This window comes from Poromitra crassiceps (genome assembly GCF_964638095.1).
Source record: "Poromitra crassiceps genome assembly, chromosome: 2".
Taxonomy (NCBI): domain Eukaryota; kingdom Metazoa; phylum Chordata; class Actinopteri; order Beryciformes; family Melamphaidae; genus Poromitra; species Poromitra crassiceps.
The window spans coordinates 10,423,845-10,443,844 of record NC_139624.1 but is presented as its reverse complement, the minus strand read 5'-3'; the positions used below and the strand labels follow the sequence as shown (position 1 = coordinate 10,443,844).

At 49.7% G+C, this 20,000-nt stretch overlaps 1 protein-coding gene across 1 annotated transcript in view; it reads left to right on the top strand.

The window, feature by feature from the left end:
* The window catches only part of LOC310789758 (guanine nucleotide exchange factor VAV3-like), a gene marked incomplete at its 5' end in the record, with an annotated part of 210,799 nt that overhangs the window by 87,266 nt on the left and 103,533 nt on the right, over positions 1-20,000 (top strand). Inside the window, 4 exons of the mRNA XM_083651434.1 lie at positions 6,484-6,585; positions 11,181-11,249; positions 11,461-11,564; positions 14,392-14,491. Coding sequence (XP_083507560.1) covers positions 6,484-6,585; positions 11,181-11,249; positions 11,461-11,564; positions 14,392-14,491 — 375 coding nt within the window. The remainder of the gene's footprint in view (positions 1-6,483; positions 6,586-11,180; positions 11,250-11,460; positions 11,565-14,391; positions 14,492-20,000) is intronic.

Genomic DNA, 20,000 nt, shown 5'->3' with positions numbered 1-20,000 from the left:
TGACCAAAATGATCACGGTTATCGTATTATCACGGTATTCGTAAAAAATAGCTGAAAATGTTCAAAAAGTACTGAGAGACTCACTGAAATCATTTTACAACGTTTTACATGGAAAACTCAGAGCCAAAAAGGATTGATACACTCACTGAAATCATTTCTCCAAGGCTGCACGTTTGCATCTGGGAGACGTTTGCCAACTTTGGTTGATGATAGACAGTATTTACCATGTTTTCCAAAGCACAGTAATCATGGTACCACGGTTTTAATGATAATGAACATTTGAAACGGTACGGTTATCATAAGGAATTTTATCATGGTTATCATTAAAACCGGTTATCGTTACATCCCTACAGCTAGTGACCACACACTCCACAGTGCTGTACTGACATTATATTGTGTTTGTACATGGACTGTTATTTTTTACACGTTACCACGTGTGCAGCACAGCGCGTGGTCAAGTCACGGCTCTTTAGGGTGAGTCATTCATTCAGTCAGTCAGTCAGTCAGTCAGTCATCATGTCACAGACAAGATGCTTATTGGTCCGAGATCTCGAGCAATTGTGATGTCACTGATGATGATGGTCTCGACCTAGTTTCAAGATGAAGACCAGACACGCTGCCTCACGCCACATGTAATCTAGAAACATAGCGACCTCAGCATCACACGTAATGCTAGCGTGACACACAAGTGCAGTAATCCCAGAGTGACGCGCTAATGCCGTCAGTGCAGTAGTGACGCACTTGCCTAGGTGACGGCGTTAATGTCGTCAGTACCGAGGCTATGACGCGACAGTACTTATAGCCACGCCGAGCGCACCACAGCCCTTGTTCCCTGCCCTCTAGCCGCTGCACTAAGCTGATCCAATTCCTTCTCTGGAAGCCGCGTTTCACCTCTCAAGCTGCCCATTCCTCCAGATCCTGCTATCAGCCATCCGCATTCATACCAGCCATCCGCACTAACGAGACCACTCACCGTTCGCTCCTGCACCATGTCGGGCCGTGAAAACGAAGACTTCGAAGCGCAGTACCAGTTCGAGCTCGAGGCATCCAGCTCCGACGAGGACTTGCCCGTCGAACCATCCACGCCCGGGCACGGGCTGCAACAGGCAAGCGCACGGCAGCAGGCTTCGGCAGCACCAAACGCAGCTCAGACGGGGGACCTCATCGCCAGGGGAAGACAAGCGGGGCCGGCGCGCAGAGGAGGTAGAGCGCGCGGCCGAGGAAAGAAAGCAAACGGTGCCAAGTCACGAGGACAAGCAACAACTCGCAGCCGCGCAAGAGTCGAAGTGGAGAGCGCTCCGGGCCCGGGCACGAGCACTCGGGGGCGCGGAGGGAAGCAAACGCGCGCCCCCGCGAGGAGCGCAGCAGCGCCGGCCAAAGCATACGGCAGGCCATTAGGGCCAAAAATCGTCGCGAAAATCAATAACGCCGCTCAAATCAATAACGCCGCTCAAATTCCCACGAGGAGCTCAGCCGCCCTGCCTGAGGCACATGGCAGGCCAACAGCTCCGCAAATCCCCTCAGGCTTCCCACCCGCCGCGGCAGGCCCCCCGGCCCCGCCCAGGCGGCAGGAGGGGGAGCTGGCCGCAGCCATGCGTTCTATAGCAGAGACCCTTAGCGGGTTCCAGGCTAGCCTGGATGCCATGCGCCCAGCGCAGCCACCAGTCCAGCAGGCGGTGCCCATACAACCAGCAGTGCCCGCAGACCCAACCCCCATGCCTTACCCAACCCCCATGCCTTATCCACCGGCGGCAGCAGTAGCGGAACCCAGCATGCTCCTCGCCCCTCCCACTCACCCATTCTTTCCCAGGCAACCAGCGGCGGGCGCAGCGCAGCCCAGCACGCTGCCTGCCCTACCCGCCACACCGTACCCATGTTGGCCCTTCCAACCGGCGGCGGCCTCAGCACAGCCCAGCGCGCCACCCGCTCCTCCCGCCCAGACGTGGACCTTCCAACCGGCGGTGGCCTCAGCCCAGCCCAGCGCGCCACCTGCTCAGATGTGGCCCTTCCAACCGGCGGCGGCCTCAGCCCAGCCCAGCGCGCCACCGGCTCCTCCCGCCCAGATGTATTCCCTGGCTTCAGCGCTGCCCGAGTTTACTTTCGGTAAGCGTTACATTCCCCAGTCGGCCGGCATCTCTCCCAAGCTAAAGTCCAAAATCCTGCAGGGCCAGGACGTCAATCTAGTCAGCATTCTCCTGCCCTCACCGGAATGCAGCAAGAAAATCACGAGCGCGGACACCAGCGTTCTAAGTTCGTCCGACCCCCGCCTACACAGGGACCTCACCATAACGGAGTTCACGAGCGCGTTCGGAGTTTTCCGAGACGTAATTTGTACAGCGTACCCCGAACGCCGAGCCGAGCTGGACAGATATCTGGCATTAATAACGGATCTCGCCTTGAGGTTCGGGAGGGGCGTCTTCTACCAATACCACAAAGCGTTCTCCCGCAAGGCCGCCCTGAGCATTTCCGAAGCTAACTCCCGGGTAGACTGGTCCGTCCTGGACGGTGACCTAATGACGATGCTGGGAGGGGCAGGGCAGGTGATCACGTGCTTCTCCTGCGGCGAACCAGGGCACACGGCGCCTCTCTGCCCAAAAGCGGCCTTCCAGCCTCCCGCCAGCCGCGACAGCGCTCCCCACTCGACCTGCACGGCTCAGGTCCCCAACGGGTCCGTCTCGAGCCATCAGGTGGGTGTCCCAGACTACCCGCCAATATGCAGAAATTTCAACGAGAAATCGTGTAACTACGCTAACTGTTCGTTCCTACACGTGTGCTCCGACTGCGGGGACGCCCACCCCCGCTCCCTCTGCCCCCGAAGGTTCCGCCCCCAGAGGCAGGACCCCAACACCAAGAGGGACAAAACGGGCTTTCAACGGCCCTAAAATGCCACCCGTCCACGCCCATCGACGTCCCGGCCCTAGCCCAGGAACTCTCCCAGCACCCCAATCGCGTATTCGTCGATTACTTACTGACCGGCCTCTCTCAGGGCCCCAAGGTCGGGGGGGCTGGCCAGCTCCACTGCCAGAGCCTACGACGGCGCCTGGCGGTCGTTCGCTTTCTTCTGTGCCTCGCTCAATCTCCCCGTTGTCCCAATCCTGATCCCCAACGTATGTGCCTTCATAACGTTCTGCGTATCCGTCCGCCACCTCCGTCCCCCCTACGTCCGTAGCATGGTGGCGGGGATCCAATTCCACGCCAGGCGCTACGACCCCGAATTTCCCAGTCTATTTTCCGTCCCCGTTATAAAAGCTCTGCTAAAGGGCATCGCCAAAGCCTTCCCGACCGCCCCCGACTCCAGGCGTCCCATAACCCTCCCCGTGCTACGGCAGCTTCTAGGGCGCACGAGAGACGGCTGTTTCTCTCCCCTGCAAGATTCACTCCTAGAGTGCGTGTTCCTGCTAGCCTTCTATGGGTTCCTCCGCGTCGGCGAGTTCACATGCCCGGCGTCGTTCGACCCCTCCCGGGACGTGACCCGGTCCGACCTACGCTTTCACCCCGATCACTATAGTCTCTCCCTTAAGCACACCAAGGCGGGCAGAGCCTGCTCCATTACCATCGCCCGCAACGATTCCCCCTTCTGCCCCTTTGCCTCCATGGCCCGCTACATAGAGATTCGACCCCAAACCGGCCCACCCGCCCCCTGTTCCTCATCTCGCCCCACCATCTCACGACAAGAACCTGGTTCACTCTCCACCTCAAGCGGATCCTCCAGATGTGCAACCTCCCAGCGGAGCACTATTCCGGCCACTCCTTCAGAATCGGCGCGGCCACATCAGCCGCCGCGCAAGGGGTGTCCTCCGCCTCCCTGCAACAGATGGGCCGCTGGTCCTCGTCAGCCTACGCGGCCTACATCCGACCAGAGCCGGCCACCACATTGTCCGCCCAAAGATCTCTCCTCCCCTAGGCGTCACATGGTAAGCATGGCATCCATTCCTGCATTCCCCGCAATAGCCGTTACTTCGCATTTCATTGGTGGTGGACTCCCCGAATCAGTGTTCTAGGTGCCGAGCAGCCTGCAAGTGTTCCAGGTGCCGAGCAGCCTGCAGCCACACCACTAATCCAGACCCCAGCAGACCACTCAAAGTGTTCCACGTGTCGAGCAGCCTGCTTGGGGGGGTTCGGGCTCGAGGGGGGCTCGAGCCAACCGGTCGGCGACAAGCGTCGCCCAAGCCACCCGGTCGGCGACAAGCGTCGCCTTCTCGAGCCAACCGGTCGGCGACAAGCGTCGCCTTCCGCCCAGCGGGGTTCGAGCCAACCGTTCGCGGGGGGGAGGCGGGTTCGAGGGGGGCTCGAGCCAACCGGTCGGCGACAAGCGTCGCCTTCTCGAGCCAACCGGTCGGCGACAAGCGTCGCCTTCCGCCCAGCGGGGTTCGAGCCAACCGTTCGGCGACAAGCGGGTTCGAGGGGGGTTCGAGCCAACCGGTCGGCGACAAGCGTCGCCCGAGCCAACCGGTCGGCGACAAGCGTCGCCTTCTCGAGCCAACCGGTCGGCGACAAGCGTCGCCTTCCGCCCAGCGGGGTTCGAGCCAACCGTTTGCGGGGGGGGGGGGCGGGTTCGAGGGGGGCTCGAGCCAACCGGTCGGCGACAAGCGTCGCCCGAGCCAACCGGTCGGCGACAAGCGTCGCCTTCTCGAGCCAACCGGTCGGCGACAAGCGTCGCCGTCCGCCCAGCGGGGTTCGAGCCAACCGTTCGGCGACAAGCGGGTTCGAGGGGGGTTCGAGCCAACCGGTCGGCGACAAGCGTCGCCCGAGCCAACCGGTCGGCGACAAGCGTCGCCTTCTCGAGCCAACCGGTCGGCGACAAGCGTCGCCTTCCACCCAGCGGGGTTCGAGCCAACCATTCGGCGACAAGCGTCGCCTTCTCAAGCCAACAGGCCGGCGACAAGCGTCGCCTTCCGCCCAGCGCCCGCCGTATCGCGAGGCGAGCTGACCGGCAGTTTGGGGGGGAGTTCAACGCCGAACTATGCCAACGCCGAATTATGCCGAACTATGCCAACGCCGAATTATGCCGTAAGTCGCCGTGCTGCCGAGCCAACCGGCCGGCGACGTTTCTCTCTTTTGGGGGGTTCTCCGAGCAGATGCCCTCCCGCCTCAAGAAGAGAGGCATCCTGCCACGGAGTCACTACGCCAAAGAATCAGTTGCCATGCTGCCACGCCATCAGAATTAATGCCATACCGCTTCAGGCCATGAATCCTATCGCCATGCCATACTTTAATAAAGCTTGCTGATTAACCTTACCCTCTGGTCTCTCATGATTGAAATGATGGTCTCGACCTAGTTTCAAGATGAAGACCAGACACGCTGCCTCACGCCACATGTAATCTAGAAACATAGCGACCTCAGCATCACACGTAATGCTAGCGTGACACACAAGTGCAGTAATCCCAGAGTGACGCGCTAATGCCGTCAGTGCAGTAGTGACGCACTTGCCTAGGTGACGGCGTTAATGTCGTCAGTACCGAGGCTATGACGCGACAGTACTTATAGCCACGCCGAGCGCACCACAGCCCTTGTTCCCTGCCCTCTAGCCGCTGCACTAAGCTGATCCAATTCCTTCTCTGGAAGCCGCGTTTCACCCCACCCACCTCCCCAGTCCACCACCAATGTATTGACTCCCGAAGAATCCCCTACAGGGGGGGGTTCTCCGAGCAGATGCCCTCCCGCCTCAAGAAGAGAGGCATCCTGCCACGGAGTCACTACGCCGAGCAGATGCCCTCCCGCCTCAAGAAGAGAGGCATCCTGCCACGGAGTCACTACGCCAAAGAATCAGTTGCCATGCTGCCACGCCATCAGAATTAATGCCATACCGCTTCAGGCCATGAATCCTATCGCCATGCCATACTTTAATAAAGCTTGCTGATTAACCTTACCCTCTGGTCTCTCATGATTGAAATGTCCTAATGGCTGGTCACTCGAGCAATTGTGATGTCATCAGTGAGTGATGTCATCAGTGATACGAAGTTGAGCAATTGCATGCTAATAGAGCAGGCGAGGCCACGCAGCGGCCGAAATGCGACCGAGGCCGCGCAGCGGCCAAGCTGTGTATGCGAGCTGCAAGCCCAACGTGGTGAGCTGCAGGGCGGGCGAGGCCGAGCTAGTGAGCCCGCGCTGCGGGGAAGCCTAGGAATTGAGCGTGCGAGATGCCTAGTTACTGTAAAGTAACTTATTACTTTGAAATGAAAGTAACTTGTAATATGTAGTATATTTCATTTTGAAAGTAACTTGCCCAACACTGGTCTGACCTCGCTCAAAGTTATGTTAGGATCACACTGGCCACATCTGGCTGAAGACTCAACAGTTTGTCAGCCCACGGCACCGACCTACAGTAACACAGTGTTGTGTGTGTGTGTGTGTGTGTGTGTGTGTGTGTGCATGCGTGCGCGCGTGCTGTATGTGTGTGTGTGTGTGTGTGTGTGTGTGTGTGTGTGTGTTTGTGTGTGTGTGTGTGCGCGCGTGCTGTATGTGTGTGTGTATGTGTGTAGGCGTTGCAGAAGCAGGTGGAGACTGACATCAGGAGCTGCTGTCTATCAGAGATCAAGCAGACAGAGGAGAAGTACACTGAGACCCTGGAGTCAATAGAGAAGGTACTGACTGCCTGGCCATTCAAATAGAGTCCCGCAGGAAGGAGTCCAGAAGAGCTGGATGTTAGCACTTCCGGGTTCCCTCGTGGGATTTTTGTTTGGGGATTTCGGTTAAATGCCTCATATAAGGTCTGTGGTTAACAAACATTTATGAAACTGTGAACTTCATGTTGAAGCGTTTTTTTTAAAATCACAATTTGTAAAAATCACATTCTTAAAGTCATAAAAGTGGTCCTCATTTGTGAAGAGTATCTTGCTGAAAATCCCCTATACAAAATCCCATTGACTTTGAGATGAAAGAACCGGATGTGCAGGGACTTCTGGGTTGGCCTACAAAAACGACGTGATCCCGGTGGTACTCTACTGTAAAGAATGCAGACTGCTGTGAGCTTGAACACAATGACATAACTTGTGGAAACAAACACATATCTCTTCCTCAAGTCTTTTCACATTGCAATGTACAGTTTACAATCTGCACTTTTATCATCTGTAAGAAAAAAAGAAAGAAGACCTTGGCCTACTTGTTACCCAAAACACCAGTCCCTGTTACACGACTCACAGAATTGACTCTGAATCTGAAAAAATGTATCAGTAATAAAATATCAGTTACCAATCAATCCACAAGCTGTATCCCACCTCCATCCCTGAGCTGAATGGTGTGAGTGAGTCATCCTCTCTAGCTAGACGAGACCACAAATGCTCTCTGGGTTCACAGAAATGTGGTGGAAGTTTTGCCACTACTTTCCGGTAAAAGGACAGCGTGAACACCGGTCTTTAATTTGTTTACCTGATCATTTGAGATACACTAACTGATCCTGATCTGACACGGGAAGGTGAGATGTACAGTTACCTTCCAATTTTGGGGGTGTAATTGAAAAGTAAAGTAGGGATTGGGGCATCCGGGTAGTATAGCGGTAGATTCCCTGCCTATACCAGCACGAGAGTCACAGGTTCGCGTCCCCGTGTTACCTCCGGCTTGGCCGGGCGTCCATACAGGCACGATTGGCTGTGTCTGTGGGTGGGAAGCCAGATTGAGGGTATGTGTCCTGGTCGCTGCACTAGCGCCTCCTCTGGTCAGTCGGGGCACCTGTTTGGGGCGGAAGGGAACTGGTGGAAATAGCGTGATCCTCCCACTTGCTACATCCTGCCGTTGAAGCTCCCCGGCCCGCTGTCAGGTCAAAAGAAGTGGCGCATGTGTCGGAGGAATCATGATGCTAGTCTACGGCTCTCCCCAGATCGGCAGAGGGTGGAGCAGCGACCGGGGCAGCAGGGGGGAAATTGGCCAAGTACAACTGGGGAGAAAACGGGGGGAAATCAGAAAAAAAGGAGCTCTGGGGGTCCCTAGGCCCACTTTGAGAACCACTTAGGCATGGGTCGATTTCCGGTTTCAAACCGGTTTGATCACGTGCGAACCGGAAAAAAAAAACGTTTTTTTCTTTTTTTTTAAATAAAAAAATATTGCCAATCCATTCTGATTGCACTATTTTTCGTATTAGCCTCTTCTCAAGTTGCACTAGTAGGCAAAAGTCTTATTTTGTTTATTATGTTGATGTTTGAAGAAAAGTGAAGCTGAATAGTTATGAGAAATAAAAACAGTGTGTTGTTACAGTTAAATGGTTCTGCTTATTTTTATTCAGTGTTAGTGCTGGTTGGCAAACCAGCTTAGAGGTGCATTATCGCCACCAACTGCAGTCGCATTACAGTCTTTTTTTTTCTTTTTTTTTTGGTAAAATTCGATAAACCGGTTTGATACATTTTTTGGGGGAACCGGTTTCAAAATTTTCAAACCGACCCATGCCTAGAACCACTGCTCCAGAAGACCGAAAAACGGACCCTTTGTCATGTAAGTTTCCCAAGTTACCATGCACTTTTTTTTGACCAGGACTATGGGTACCCCTCACACCTCACAGCAGCTGATCACCGCTGCTTGTCTTCCCTGTGTCGTGGCCTCACGTCTGGCAGATTTCCCAGCAGAGTGTGTCACTCTCACTAGAGGACTTTCCATATGAACTAGATGGTGGAATTGAGTTAGTGCTCTGCCCGGGCCCTTTGAGATGTAGAGGTGACTATGCGTTAGTGCTCTGCCCGGGCCCTTTGAGATGTAGAGGTGACTATGCGTTAGTGCTCTCCCCGGGCCCTTTGAGATGTAGAGGTGACTATGCGTTAGTGCTCTGCCCGGGGCCTTTGAGATGTAGAGGTGACTATGCGTTAGTGCTCTGCCCGGGCCCTTTGAGATGTAGAGGTGACTATGCGTTAGTGCTCTGCCCGGGCCCTTTGAGATGTAGAGGTGACTATGCTGCCCGGGCCCTTTGAGATGTAGAGGTGACTATGCTGCCCGGGCCCTTTGAGATGTAGAGGTGACTATGCGTTAGTGCTCTGCCCGGGCCCTTTGAGATGTAGAGGTGACTATGCTGCCCGGGCCCTTTGAGATGTAGAGGTGACTATGCTGCCCGGGCCCTTTGAGATGTAGAGGTGACTATGCTGCCCGGGCCCTTTGAGATGTAGAGGTGACTATGAGTTAGTGCTCTGCCCGGGCCCTTTGAGATGTAGAGGTGACTATGCGTTAGTGCTCTGCCCGGGCCCTTTGAGATGTAGAGGTGACTATGCGTTAGTGCTCTGCCCGGGCCCTTTGAGATGTAGAGGTGACTATGCGTTAGTGCTCTGCCCGGGCCCTTTGAGATGTAGAGGTGACTATGCGTTAGTGCTCTGCCCGGGCTCTTTGAGATGTAGAGGTGACTATGCGTTAGTGCTCTGCCCGGGCCCTTTGAGATGTAGAGGTGACTATGCGTTAGTGCTCTGCCCGGGCCCTTTGAGATGTAGAGGTGACTATGCGTTAGTGCTCTGCCCGGGCCCTTTGAGATGTAGAGGTGACTATGAGTTAGTGCTCTGCCCGGGCCCTTTGAGATGTAGAGGTGACTATGAGTTAGTGCTCTGCCCGGGCCCTTTGAGATGTAGAGGTGACTATGAGTTAGTGCTCTGCCCGGGCCCTTTGAGATGTAGAGGTGACTATGAGTTAGTGCTCTGCCCGGGCCCTTTGAGATGTAGAGGTGACTATGCGTTAGTGCTCTGCCCGGGCCCTTTGAGATGTAGAGGTGACTATGAGTTAGTGCTCTGCCCGGGCCCTTTGAGATGTAGAGGTGACTATGAGTTAGTGCTCTGCCCGGGCCCTTTGAGATGTAGAGGTGACTATGCGTTAGTGCTCTGCCCGGGCCCTTTGAGATGTAGAGGTGACTATCAGTTAGTGCTCTGCCCGGGCCCTTTGAGATGTAGAGGTGACTATGAGTTAGTGCTCTGCCCGGGCCCTTTGAGATGTAGAGGTGACTATGCGTTAGTGCTCTGCCCGGGCCCTTTGAGATGTAGAGGTGACTATGAGTTAGTGCTCTGCCCGGGCCCTTTGAGATGTAGAGGTGACTATGCGTTAGTGCTCTGCCCGGGCCCTTTGAGATGTAGAGGTGACTATGCGTTAGTGCTCTGCCCGGGCCCTTTGAGATGTAGAGGTGACTATGCGTTAGTGCTCTGCCCGGGCCCTTTGAGATGTAGAGGTGACTATGAGTTAGTGCTCTGCCCGGGCCCTTTGAGATGTAGAGGTGACTATGCGTTAGTGCTCTGCCCGGGCTCTTTGAGATGTAGAGGTGACTATGCGTTAGTGCTCTGCCCGGGCCCTTTGAGATGTAGAGGTGACTATGCGTTAGTGCTCTGCCCGGGCCTTTTGAGATGTAGAGGTGGCTATGAGTTAGTGCTCTGCCCGGGCCCTTTGAGATGTAGAGGTGACTATGAGTTAGTGCTCTGCCCGGGCCCTTTGAGATGTAGAGGTGACTATGCGTTAGTGCTCTGCCCGGGCCCTTTGAGATGTAGAGGTGGCTATGAGTTAGTGCTCTGCCCGGGCCCTTTGAGATGTAGAGGTGGCTATGAGTTAGTGCTCTGCCCGGGCCCTTTGAGATGTAGAGGTGACTATGCGTTAGTGCTCTGCCCGGGCCCTTTGAGATGTAGAGGTGACTATGAGTTAGTGCTCTGCCCGGGCCCTTTGAGATGTAGAGGTGACTATGCGTTAGTGCTCTGCCCGGGCCCTTTGAGATGTAGAGGTGGCTATGAGTTAGTGCTCTGCCCGGGCCCTTTGAGATGTAGAGGTGGCTATGCGTTAGTGCTCTGCCCGGGCCCTTTGAGATGTAGAGGTGACTATGCATTAGTGCTCTGCCCGGGCCCTTTGAGATGTAGAGGTGACTATCAGTTAGTGCTCTGCCCGGGCCCTTTGAGATGTAGAGGTGACTATGAGTTAGTGCTCTGCCCGGGCCCTTTGAGATGTAGAGGTGACTATGAGTTAGTGCTCTGCCCGGGCCCTTTGAGATGTAGAGGTGACTATGCGTCGGGGTTGGCGGGAGGAAATCATATTGCAAACTCTGAAAATGAGATTATTGTGGTGACCCAGACAGGCCTCTTGTTTTTGCTGACGGCAGCCGTTTGCAACTTGGCCCCATAATATAATAGCCGCTCTCAAAATGACTTTCCCACCCTTATTCTGGAGGGACGAGCCTCATTCACCTGCATTCTCTCTCTCTCTCTCTCTCTTCTCTATCTCTCTCTCTCTCTCTCTGCTGCAGCACTTTATGACGCCCCTCACCACGTTTTTTTCCACGGCGGAGATGGAGAAGGTGTTTGTGAATATTCCGGTAAGCTGTTGTCTTTTGGTTCTCCACTTTATTTTGATTATGCAAATTCATATTCCCAGTTTAAACTCTGAGAAATGTATATAAATCAGCAAAGTAGCCTGAAAAGAGAGATCTGTTCACCTAATTACAGTAAACCCTGGACTATAGGCTATCATACTTAAAAAAAAATCATGAACAGCAGCAGTAATATTTCTTTGCTTTTGGCCTGCAGGACATGGTGAAAGTTCACAAAAGTCTCCTGGTAGAAGTTCAAGACTCAGTCCAACACAAAAGTGCCCAGAACCTTTACCAGATATTCATCACCTTCAAAGAGAGGTACGCATAATGTGACTTCTCTATCTCTCTTCAGTGTCTTCTCTTTAGGTCCTTAGAAAGTCCAGAAAATTAGGGTTAATGGTACAGTATTCTTGTCTTTCTCAACTTGAGGTCTGGGAACTATTTTGGTCATAGTTTCTCCGTTATCTGCCTACATGACTGTTTGCATTGTAGGTAAACTACTTACAATGCAGTCATGGAATGCTGGACAAATTCTCAGATTTGGGTCTGAGACACAAAATGTCATCATATGGTAAAGTAAAGTCCCAACGATTGTCACACACCTGAGTGTGCGAAATTTGTTCTCCGCATTTGACCCATCCCCTGGGGGAGCGGTGAGCGGCAGCAGCGCCGCGCTCGGGAATCATATGGTGATCTAACCCCCCAATTCCAACCCTTTGATCCCTTTGGGTCCACTGCCTGGGTGGGCCCGCGTGGCCTGCGTGGCCTGCTCTCTCAGTTCCCAGTCACTAGCTGGGGGCGGGTCTGGGAGCAGGTCGCGTGGGGGGTGGGCTTACTCAGGCGACCATTGCTGGGCCCCTGTAGCACAACGACCTCACAAGGTTCCTCCTCAGCCAAGCCAAGTCACTGGGGCAATCCATTTGGTGGAAAGGTTTTCTTGCGTTCACTGGGGGTGTGGGGACGCCGCTGTGTCCCGGCCCGGCCTTCTCTCCCACGCCTTATGTGGGCGGGGGGCCGGGGCGGGGGGCATCGGTGCTCTTCATCACTGGTCGAGGGCTGCCGGTTGGTTTAGAACAGTTTAGGTAGGCGATAGATTAGCTACAGCCTAAGGCTGCCCTGTTAGTGTTCAGGCAAAGATCAGACTAGAGCAGAGTAGGATAGGCCAGATTAGGCTGTAGACTAGCTAGATACTATGTCCCAGCTAGCTCTGGTTAATGCTTAGAGTAGTCAGTTGTCTGATCTCCCCCCCCCCCTCTCTTTCTCTTTCCCCCGCTCCTTTCCCTCCTTCTCCCTCCTGTTCCCCACTCTCCCACATTTCCCACTCCCCCCCCGCCCCCTCTCTTTCCATGCTCTTCCCTCCCCCGCCGCCCCTTCCCACGTTCCCCCTGCTCTCCCTCCCCTGCACCCTCCCACCTCTCCTTCTCTGTTCTCTCCTCCTCCCTGTCCTCTCCCCTCTCTCACATTCCCCCTGCACTCCTTCCCCTACACCCCCCCACCTCTCCTTCTCTGCTCTCTCCTCCTCTCTGTCCCCTCGGGGGGGGGGGGAGGAGGGGGCGGAGATGTCTTTTCCCTCCCCCGCCTCCTCCTCCCGCGTTCCCCCTGCACCCTCCCACCTCTCCCTCTCTGTTCTCTCCTCCTCTCCCCCTGCACTCCTTCCCCTGCACCCTCCCACCTCTCCTTCTCTGTTCTCTCCTCCTCTCTGTCCTCTCTGGGGGGGGGGGGGGGGGATGTGGGACGCTCCCCTTGCTTCTCTACCCTGGCTCTCCCCCCCCTGCATCCCCATCTCTCCTTCTCTCCTCCTCCACATTCCTATCTTCTCCCCACCTCCCCCCTCTCCTCCGTCTATATTGCTCATTCTCTCCCCACCTCCTCCCTCCCCCTGCTCTCTTCTCCCCCACACCTCCCCTCCCTTCCCCTCTCCTGCTCTCTCCTCCTATACCCTCCCCACCCCATCACTCTCTCACATTCCTATACACATTCCTATACCCTCCCCACCCCATCACTCTCTCACATTCCCCCTGCTATTCTCCCTTCTCCTGCGCTCTCCTCTGCTCTCCCCTCATTCCTATATTTTCTATATTATCAATTGTTCAAATGTTATCTTTATTCTGTATATTCTTGTTACTGTTGTGTCAGCTAGAATTAGCTAGACATATTTTCTGTGAAGCCCTCTGAGACATGCTTGTGAATTAGGGCTATATAAATAAACTTGACTTGACTTGACTTTGATGCTGAGTGCCAAGCAGGGAGGCAATGGGTCCCATTTTTATAGTCTTTGGTATGACTCGGCCGGGGATTGTACTCACAACCTCCCAGTCTCAGGGCGGACACTCAAACCACAAGGCCACTGAGCTGGTTAATGGGGGTCCGTGGCCTCAATGTTAACTAAATTAAGGGTCCTTATGAAAAAGGTTGAGAATCACTGCAATATACATCCTATCTTCTTGGACATCAGGTCCATTCGAGTTTAAAGTTTTTGTTGTCCCAGAGCTGTTGGGGGGGAAAATGCAGGAAAATGTTCACAAGTAATCCAAAGGTAATGGATCATGATCAGTTACATTACTTTAATATTGTGATACTTGAATTACAATACTGATTACAAATGTAAACAAGTAATTAGTAATTATATCGGATTACACTTTTAAAGTAACCTTCCCCAACCCTGCCTGGAATTTGAGACCAATTTAAAAACCAGAATAAAGAAACAAAGTTTCTGAAAATGGGCAGAAAGTGTAATATTAATTTCATGTGTTTTTTCCCCCAAGTCTGTTTTTTCTCCAAAGTTTTTTTTTTTTTTTTTTTTTTTTTTAGGATTTATTTATTTGCACCATATACTATCAACCAAAGTAGACAATAAGAACAGTCATATTTACAGTGCACAGCTACTTGTGGAAATACACAACAATAAATGTATTTTAAATTGTAATCCTGCTAGTAATCAATTTTTTTTTACTAAATGTAATGTAATCTTGAATACATATTTATTTTCTGTAAATGTAAGGGATTACAGTTACCTTTTTTGTATCCTGATAACAGTAACCTAATGACATGTAATCAGTTACTTCCCAAGTCTGATTCCAGGTAGTATTATGCTATATTTCCTTCTGTCCTCTTGCTGGACCTGCATGTGTCTTGTCTGTTCCAGGTTGTTGATCTATGGGAAATACTGTAGCGATGTAGAAACAGCCATTCATGCTCTGGATGACATCTGCAAAGACAGGGAGGACGTACGCATGAAACTAGAGGTAACTATGTTCATGCTTTTAGTGCCATTTCATTTCTCAACATCTTACAATGGTCATAGACTGCCCTCAAGTGTCTACCTGAGGCATTGCAGGTGATGACAACAGAAATTACAGTTTATATATCCGGGGGTTCATACTACATCATATTTTTTCATTTCAAGACCCTCTTCAATTAGAGCTAAAATTTTGCTAATTAACAAATTGAATTAGGCCACAGACACAATTTAATAAGATTTAAGGAACTACAGTCTAAGGAAACTTGGTGGTGCCCCAACGACCCTCCGGGGTTATGGGATAGGTGAAGGGTGTGAAGGTGAAGGTTTTGTTTTCTGAGAAGATTTTTGTTGTTAGATATGCCTTGGTACAGAATTATAGTAGCACTGTAGGTGAGCTGATACCAAAATGAGGAAACCCAAGAGCAAAATTATAATGAGTGACATTGAACTACGTTTGCTAAATTTTTCCGGGGACCCCCTGCAATTCCCTCCCTGGTGGTAGACTGCTCATGCATTTTAGAACCTATATCACTTTTAGCTGTACAGATAATGAGATATTTCCCTGGTTATGATTTCATGCATACAGTATATTAGATGTAATGTAATACTATACACTAAAAGATGCAAAAGGTAATTGACCGATATATGATGTGATGTAAATAACAATCCCTTGTGCCATAAGAAGTGGATTATTGTAAGGTGAAAACCTTGTATCTCCAATGTTGGTGCTTTTCATGTTTTCTCTTCAATCGAAGGATCACATGCTCCTATGGGTCTCTGAGGGCTTTTGGATTTGTATGTTTTTCTTAGGATCTATTTTGTGTGTGTGTGTATCCACACACACACACACACACACACACACACACACACACACACACACACACACACACACACACACACACACACACACACACACATTATATTTGTAGCCATTACCCTAGTGGTTTCAGGTAGTTTATTCTTAGTTTTTTCTCATGTTAACATGATGTCTCTCTCTCTTTTTCTCATGTTGACAGGATGTCTCTCTCTCTTTTTCTCATGTTGACAGGATGTCTCTCTCTCTTTTTCTCATGTTGACAGGATGTCTCTCTCTCTTTTTCTCATGTTGACAGGATGTCTCTCTCTCTTTTTCTCATGTTGACAGGATGTCTCTCTCTCTTTTTCTCATGTTGACAGGATGTCTCTCTCTTTTTCTCATGTTAACATGATGTCTCTCTCTCTTTTTCTCATGTTGACAGGATGTCTCTCTCTCTTTTTCTCATGTTGACAGGATGTCTCTCTCTCTTTTTCTCATGTTGACAGGATGTCTCTCTCTCTTTTTCTCATGTTGACAGGATGTCTCTCTCTTTTTCTCATGTTGACAGGATGTCTCTCTCTCTTTTTCTCATGTTGACAGGATGTCTCTCTCTCTTTTTCTCATGTTGACAGGATGTCTCTCTTTTTCTCATGTTGACAGGATGTCTCTCTCTCTTTTTCTCATGTTGACAGGATGTCTCTCTCTTTTTCTCATGTTGACAGGATGTCTCTCTTTTTCTCATGTTGACAGGATGTCTCTCTCTCTTTTTCTCATGTTGACAGGATGTCTCTCTCTCTTTTTCTCATGTTGACAGGATGTCTCTCTCTCTTTTTCTCATGTTGACAGGATGTCTCTCTCTTTTTCTCATGTTGACAGGATGTCTCTCTCTCTTTTTCTCATGTTGACAGGATGTCTCTCTCTTTTTCTCATGTTGACAGGATGTCTCTCTCTCTTTTTCTCATGTTGACAGGATGTCTCTCTCTCTTTTTCTCATGTTGACAGGATGTCTCTCTTTTTCTCATGTTGACAGGATGTCTCTCTCTTTTTCTCATGTTGACAGGATGTCTCTCTCTCTTTTTCTCATGTTGACAGGATGTCTCTCTCTCTTTTTCTCATGTTGACAGGATGTCTCTCTTTTTCTCATGTTGACAGGATGTCTCTCTCTTTTTCTCATGTTGACAGGATGTCTCTCTCTCTTTTTCTCATGTTAACATGATGTCTCTCTCTCTTTTTCTCATGTTGACAGGATGTCTCTCTCTTTTTCTCATGTTAACATGATGTCTCTCTCTCTTTTTCTCATGTTGACAGGATGTCTCTCTCTCTTTTTCTCATGTTGACAGGATGTCTCTCTCTCTTTTTCTCATGTTGACAGGATGTCTCTCTCTCTTTTTCTCATGTTGACAGGATGTCTCTCTTTTTCTCATGTTGACAGGATGTCTCTCTCTCTTTTTCTCATGTTGACAGGATGTCTCTCTCTTTTTCTCATGTTGACAGGATGTCTCTCTCTCTTTTTCTCATGTTGACAGGATGTCTCTCTCTCTTTTTCTCATGTTGACAGGATGTCTCTCTTTTTCTCATGTTGACAGGATGTCTCTCTCTCTTTTTCTCATGTTGACAGGATGTCTCTCTCTCTTTTTCTCATGTTGACAGGATGTCTATCTCTTTTTCTCATGTTGACAGGATGTCTCTCTCTTTTTCTCATGTTGACATGATGTCTCTCTCTCTTTTTCTCATGTTGACAGGATGTCTCTCTCTCTTTTTCTCATGTTAACATGATGTCTCTCTCTCTTTTTCTCATGTTGACAGGATGTCTCTCTCTCTTTTTCTCATGTTGACAGGATGTCTCTCTCTCTTTTTCTCATGTTGACAGGATGTCTCTATCTCTTTTTCTCATGTTGACAGGATGTCTCTATCTCTTTTTCTCATGTTGACAGGATGTCTCTCTCTTTTTCTCATGTTGACAGGATGTCTCTCTCTCTTTTTCTCATGTTGACAGGATGTCTCTCTCTCTTTTTCTCATGTTGACAGGATGTCTCTCTCTCTTTTTCTCATGTTGACAGGATGTCTCTCTCTCCTTTTCTCATGTTGACAGGATGTCTCTCTCTTTTTCTCATGTTAACATGATGTCTCTCTCTCTTTTTCTCATGTTGACAGGATGTCTCTCTCTCTTTTTCTCATGTTGACAGGATGTCGCTCTCTCCTTTTCTCATGTTGACAGGATGTCTCTCTCTTTTTCTCATGTTGACAGGATGTCTCTCTCTCTTTTTCTCATGTTGACAGGATGTCTCTCTCTCCTTTTCTCATGTTGACAGGATGTCTCTCTCTTTTTCTCATGTTAACATGATGTCTCTCTCTCTTTTTCTCATGTTGACAGGATGTCTCTCTCTCTTTTTCTCATGTTGACAGGATGTCTCTCTCTTTTTCTCATGTTAACATGATGTCTCTCTCTCTTTTTCTCATGTTGACAGGATGTCGCTCTCTCCTTTTCTCATGTTGACAGGATGTCTCTCTCTTTTTCTCATGTTGACAGGATGTCTCTCTCTCTTTTTCTCATGTTGACAGGATGTCTCTCTCTCTTTTTCTCATGTTGACAGGATGTCTCTCTCTCTTTTTCTCATGTTGACAGGATGTCTCTCTCTCTTTTTCTCATGTTGACAGGATGTCTCTCTCTTTTTCTCATGTTAACATGATGTCTCTCTCTCTTTTTCTCATGTTGACAGGATGTCTCTCTCTCTTTTTCTCATGTTGACAGGATGTCTCTCTCTCTTTTTCTCATGTTGACAGGATGTCTCTCTCTCTTTTTCTCATGTTGACAGGATGTCTCTCTTTTTCTCATGTTGACAGGATGTCTCTCTCTCTTTTTCTCATGTTGACAGGATGTCTCTCTCTTTTTCTCATGTTGACAGGATGTCTCTCTCTCTTTTTCTCATGTTGACAGGATGTCTCTCTCTCTTTTTCTCATGTTGACAGGATGTCTCTCTTTTTCTCATGTTGACAGGATGTCTCTCTCTCTTTTTCTCATGTTGACAGGATGTCTCTCTCTCTTTTTCTCATGTTGACAGGATGTCTCTCTCTTTTTCTCATGTTGACAGGATGTCTCTCTCTCTTTTTCTCATGTTGACAGGATGTCTCTCTCTTTTTCTCATGTTGACAGGATGTCTCTCTCTCTTTTTCTCATGTTGACAGGATGTCTCTCTCTTTTTCTCATGTTAACATGATGTCTCTCTCTCTTTTTCTCATGTTGACAGGATGTCTCTCTCTCTTTTTCTCATGTTGACAGGATGTCTCTCTCTCTTTTTCTCATGTTGACAGGATGTCTCTCTCTCTTTTTCTCATGTTGACAGGATGTCTCTCTTTTTCTCATGTTGACAGGATGTCTCTCTTTTTCTCATGTTGACAGGATGTCTCTCTCTTTTTCTCATGTTGACAGGATGTCTCTCTCTCTTTTTCTCATGTTGACAGGATGTCTCTCTCTCTTTTTCTCATGTTGACAGGATGTCTCTCTCTCTTTTTCTCATGTTGACAGGATGTCTCTCTCTTTTTCTCATGTTGACAGGATGTCTCTCTCTCTTTTTCTCATGTTGACAGGATGTCTCTCTCTCTTTTTCTCATGTTGACAGGATGTCTCTCTTTTTCTCATGTTGACAGGATGTCTCTCTCTCTTTTTCTCATGTTGACAGGATGTCTCTCTCTCTTTTTCTCATGTTGACAGGATGTCTATCTCTTTTTCTCATGTTGACAGGATGTCTCTCTCTTTTTCTCATGTTGACATGATGTCTCTCTCTCTTTTTCTCATGTTGACAGGATGTCTCTCTCTCTTTTTCTCATGTTAACATGATGTCTCTCTCTCTTTTTCTCATGTTGACAGGATGTCTCTCTCTCTTTTTCTCATGTTGACAGGATGTCTCTCTCTCTTTTTCTCATGTTGACAGGATGTCTCTCTTTTTCTCATGTTGACAGGATGTCTCTCTCTCTTTTTCTCATGTTGACAGGATGTCTCTCTCTCTTTTTCTCATGTTGACAGGATGTCTCTCTCTTTTTCTCATGTTGACAGGATGTCTCTCTCTCTTTTTCTCATGTTGACAGGATGTCTCTCTCTTTTTCTCATGTTGACAGGATGTCTCTCTCTCTTTTTCTCATGTTGACAGGATGTCTCTCTCTTTTTCTCATGTTAACATGATGTCTCTCTCTCTTTTTCTCATGTTGACAGGATGTCTCTCTCTCTTTTTCTCATGTTGACAGGATGTCTCTCTCTCTTTTTCTCATGTTGACAGGATGTCTCTCTCTCTTTTTCTCATGTTGACAGGATGTCTCTCTTTTTCTCATGTTGACAGGATGTCTCTCTTTTTCTCATGTTGACAGGATGTCTCTCTCTTTTTCTCATGTTGACAGGATGTCTCTCTCTCTTTTTCTCATGTTGACAGGATGTCTCTCTCTCTTTTTCTCATGTTGACAGGATGTCTCTCTCTCTTTTTCTCATGTTGACAGGATGTCTCTCTCTTTTTCTCATGTTGACAGGATGTCTCTCTCTCTTTTTCTCATGTTGACAGGATGTCTCTCTCTCTTTTTCTCATGTTGACAGGATGTCTCTCTTTTTCTCATGTTGACAGGATGTCTCTCTCTCTTTTTCTCATGTTGACAGGATGTCTCTCTCTCTTTTTCTCATGTTGACAGGATGTCTATCTCTTTTTCTCATGTTGACAGGATGTCTCTCTCT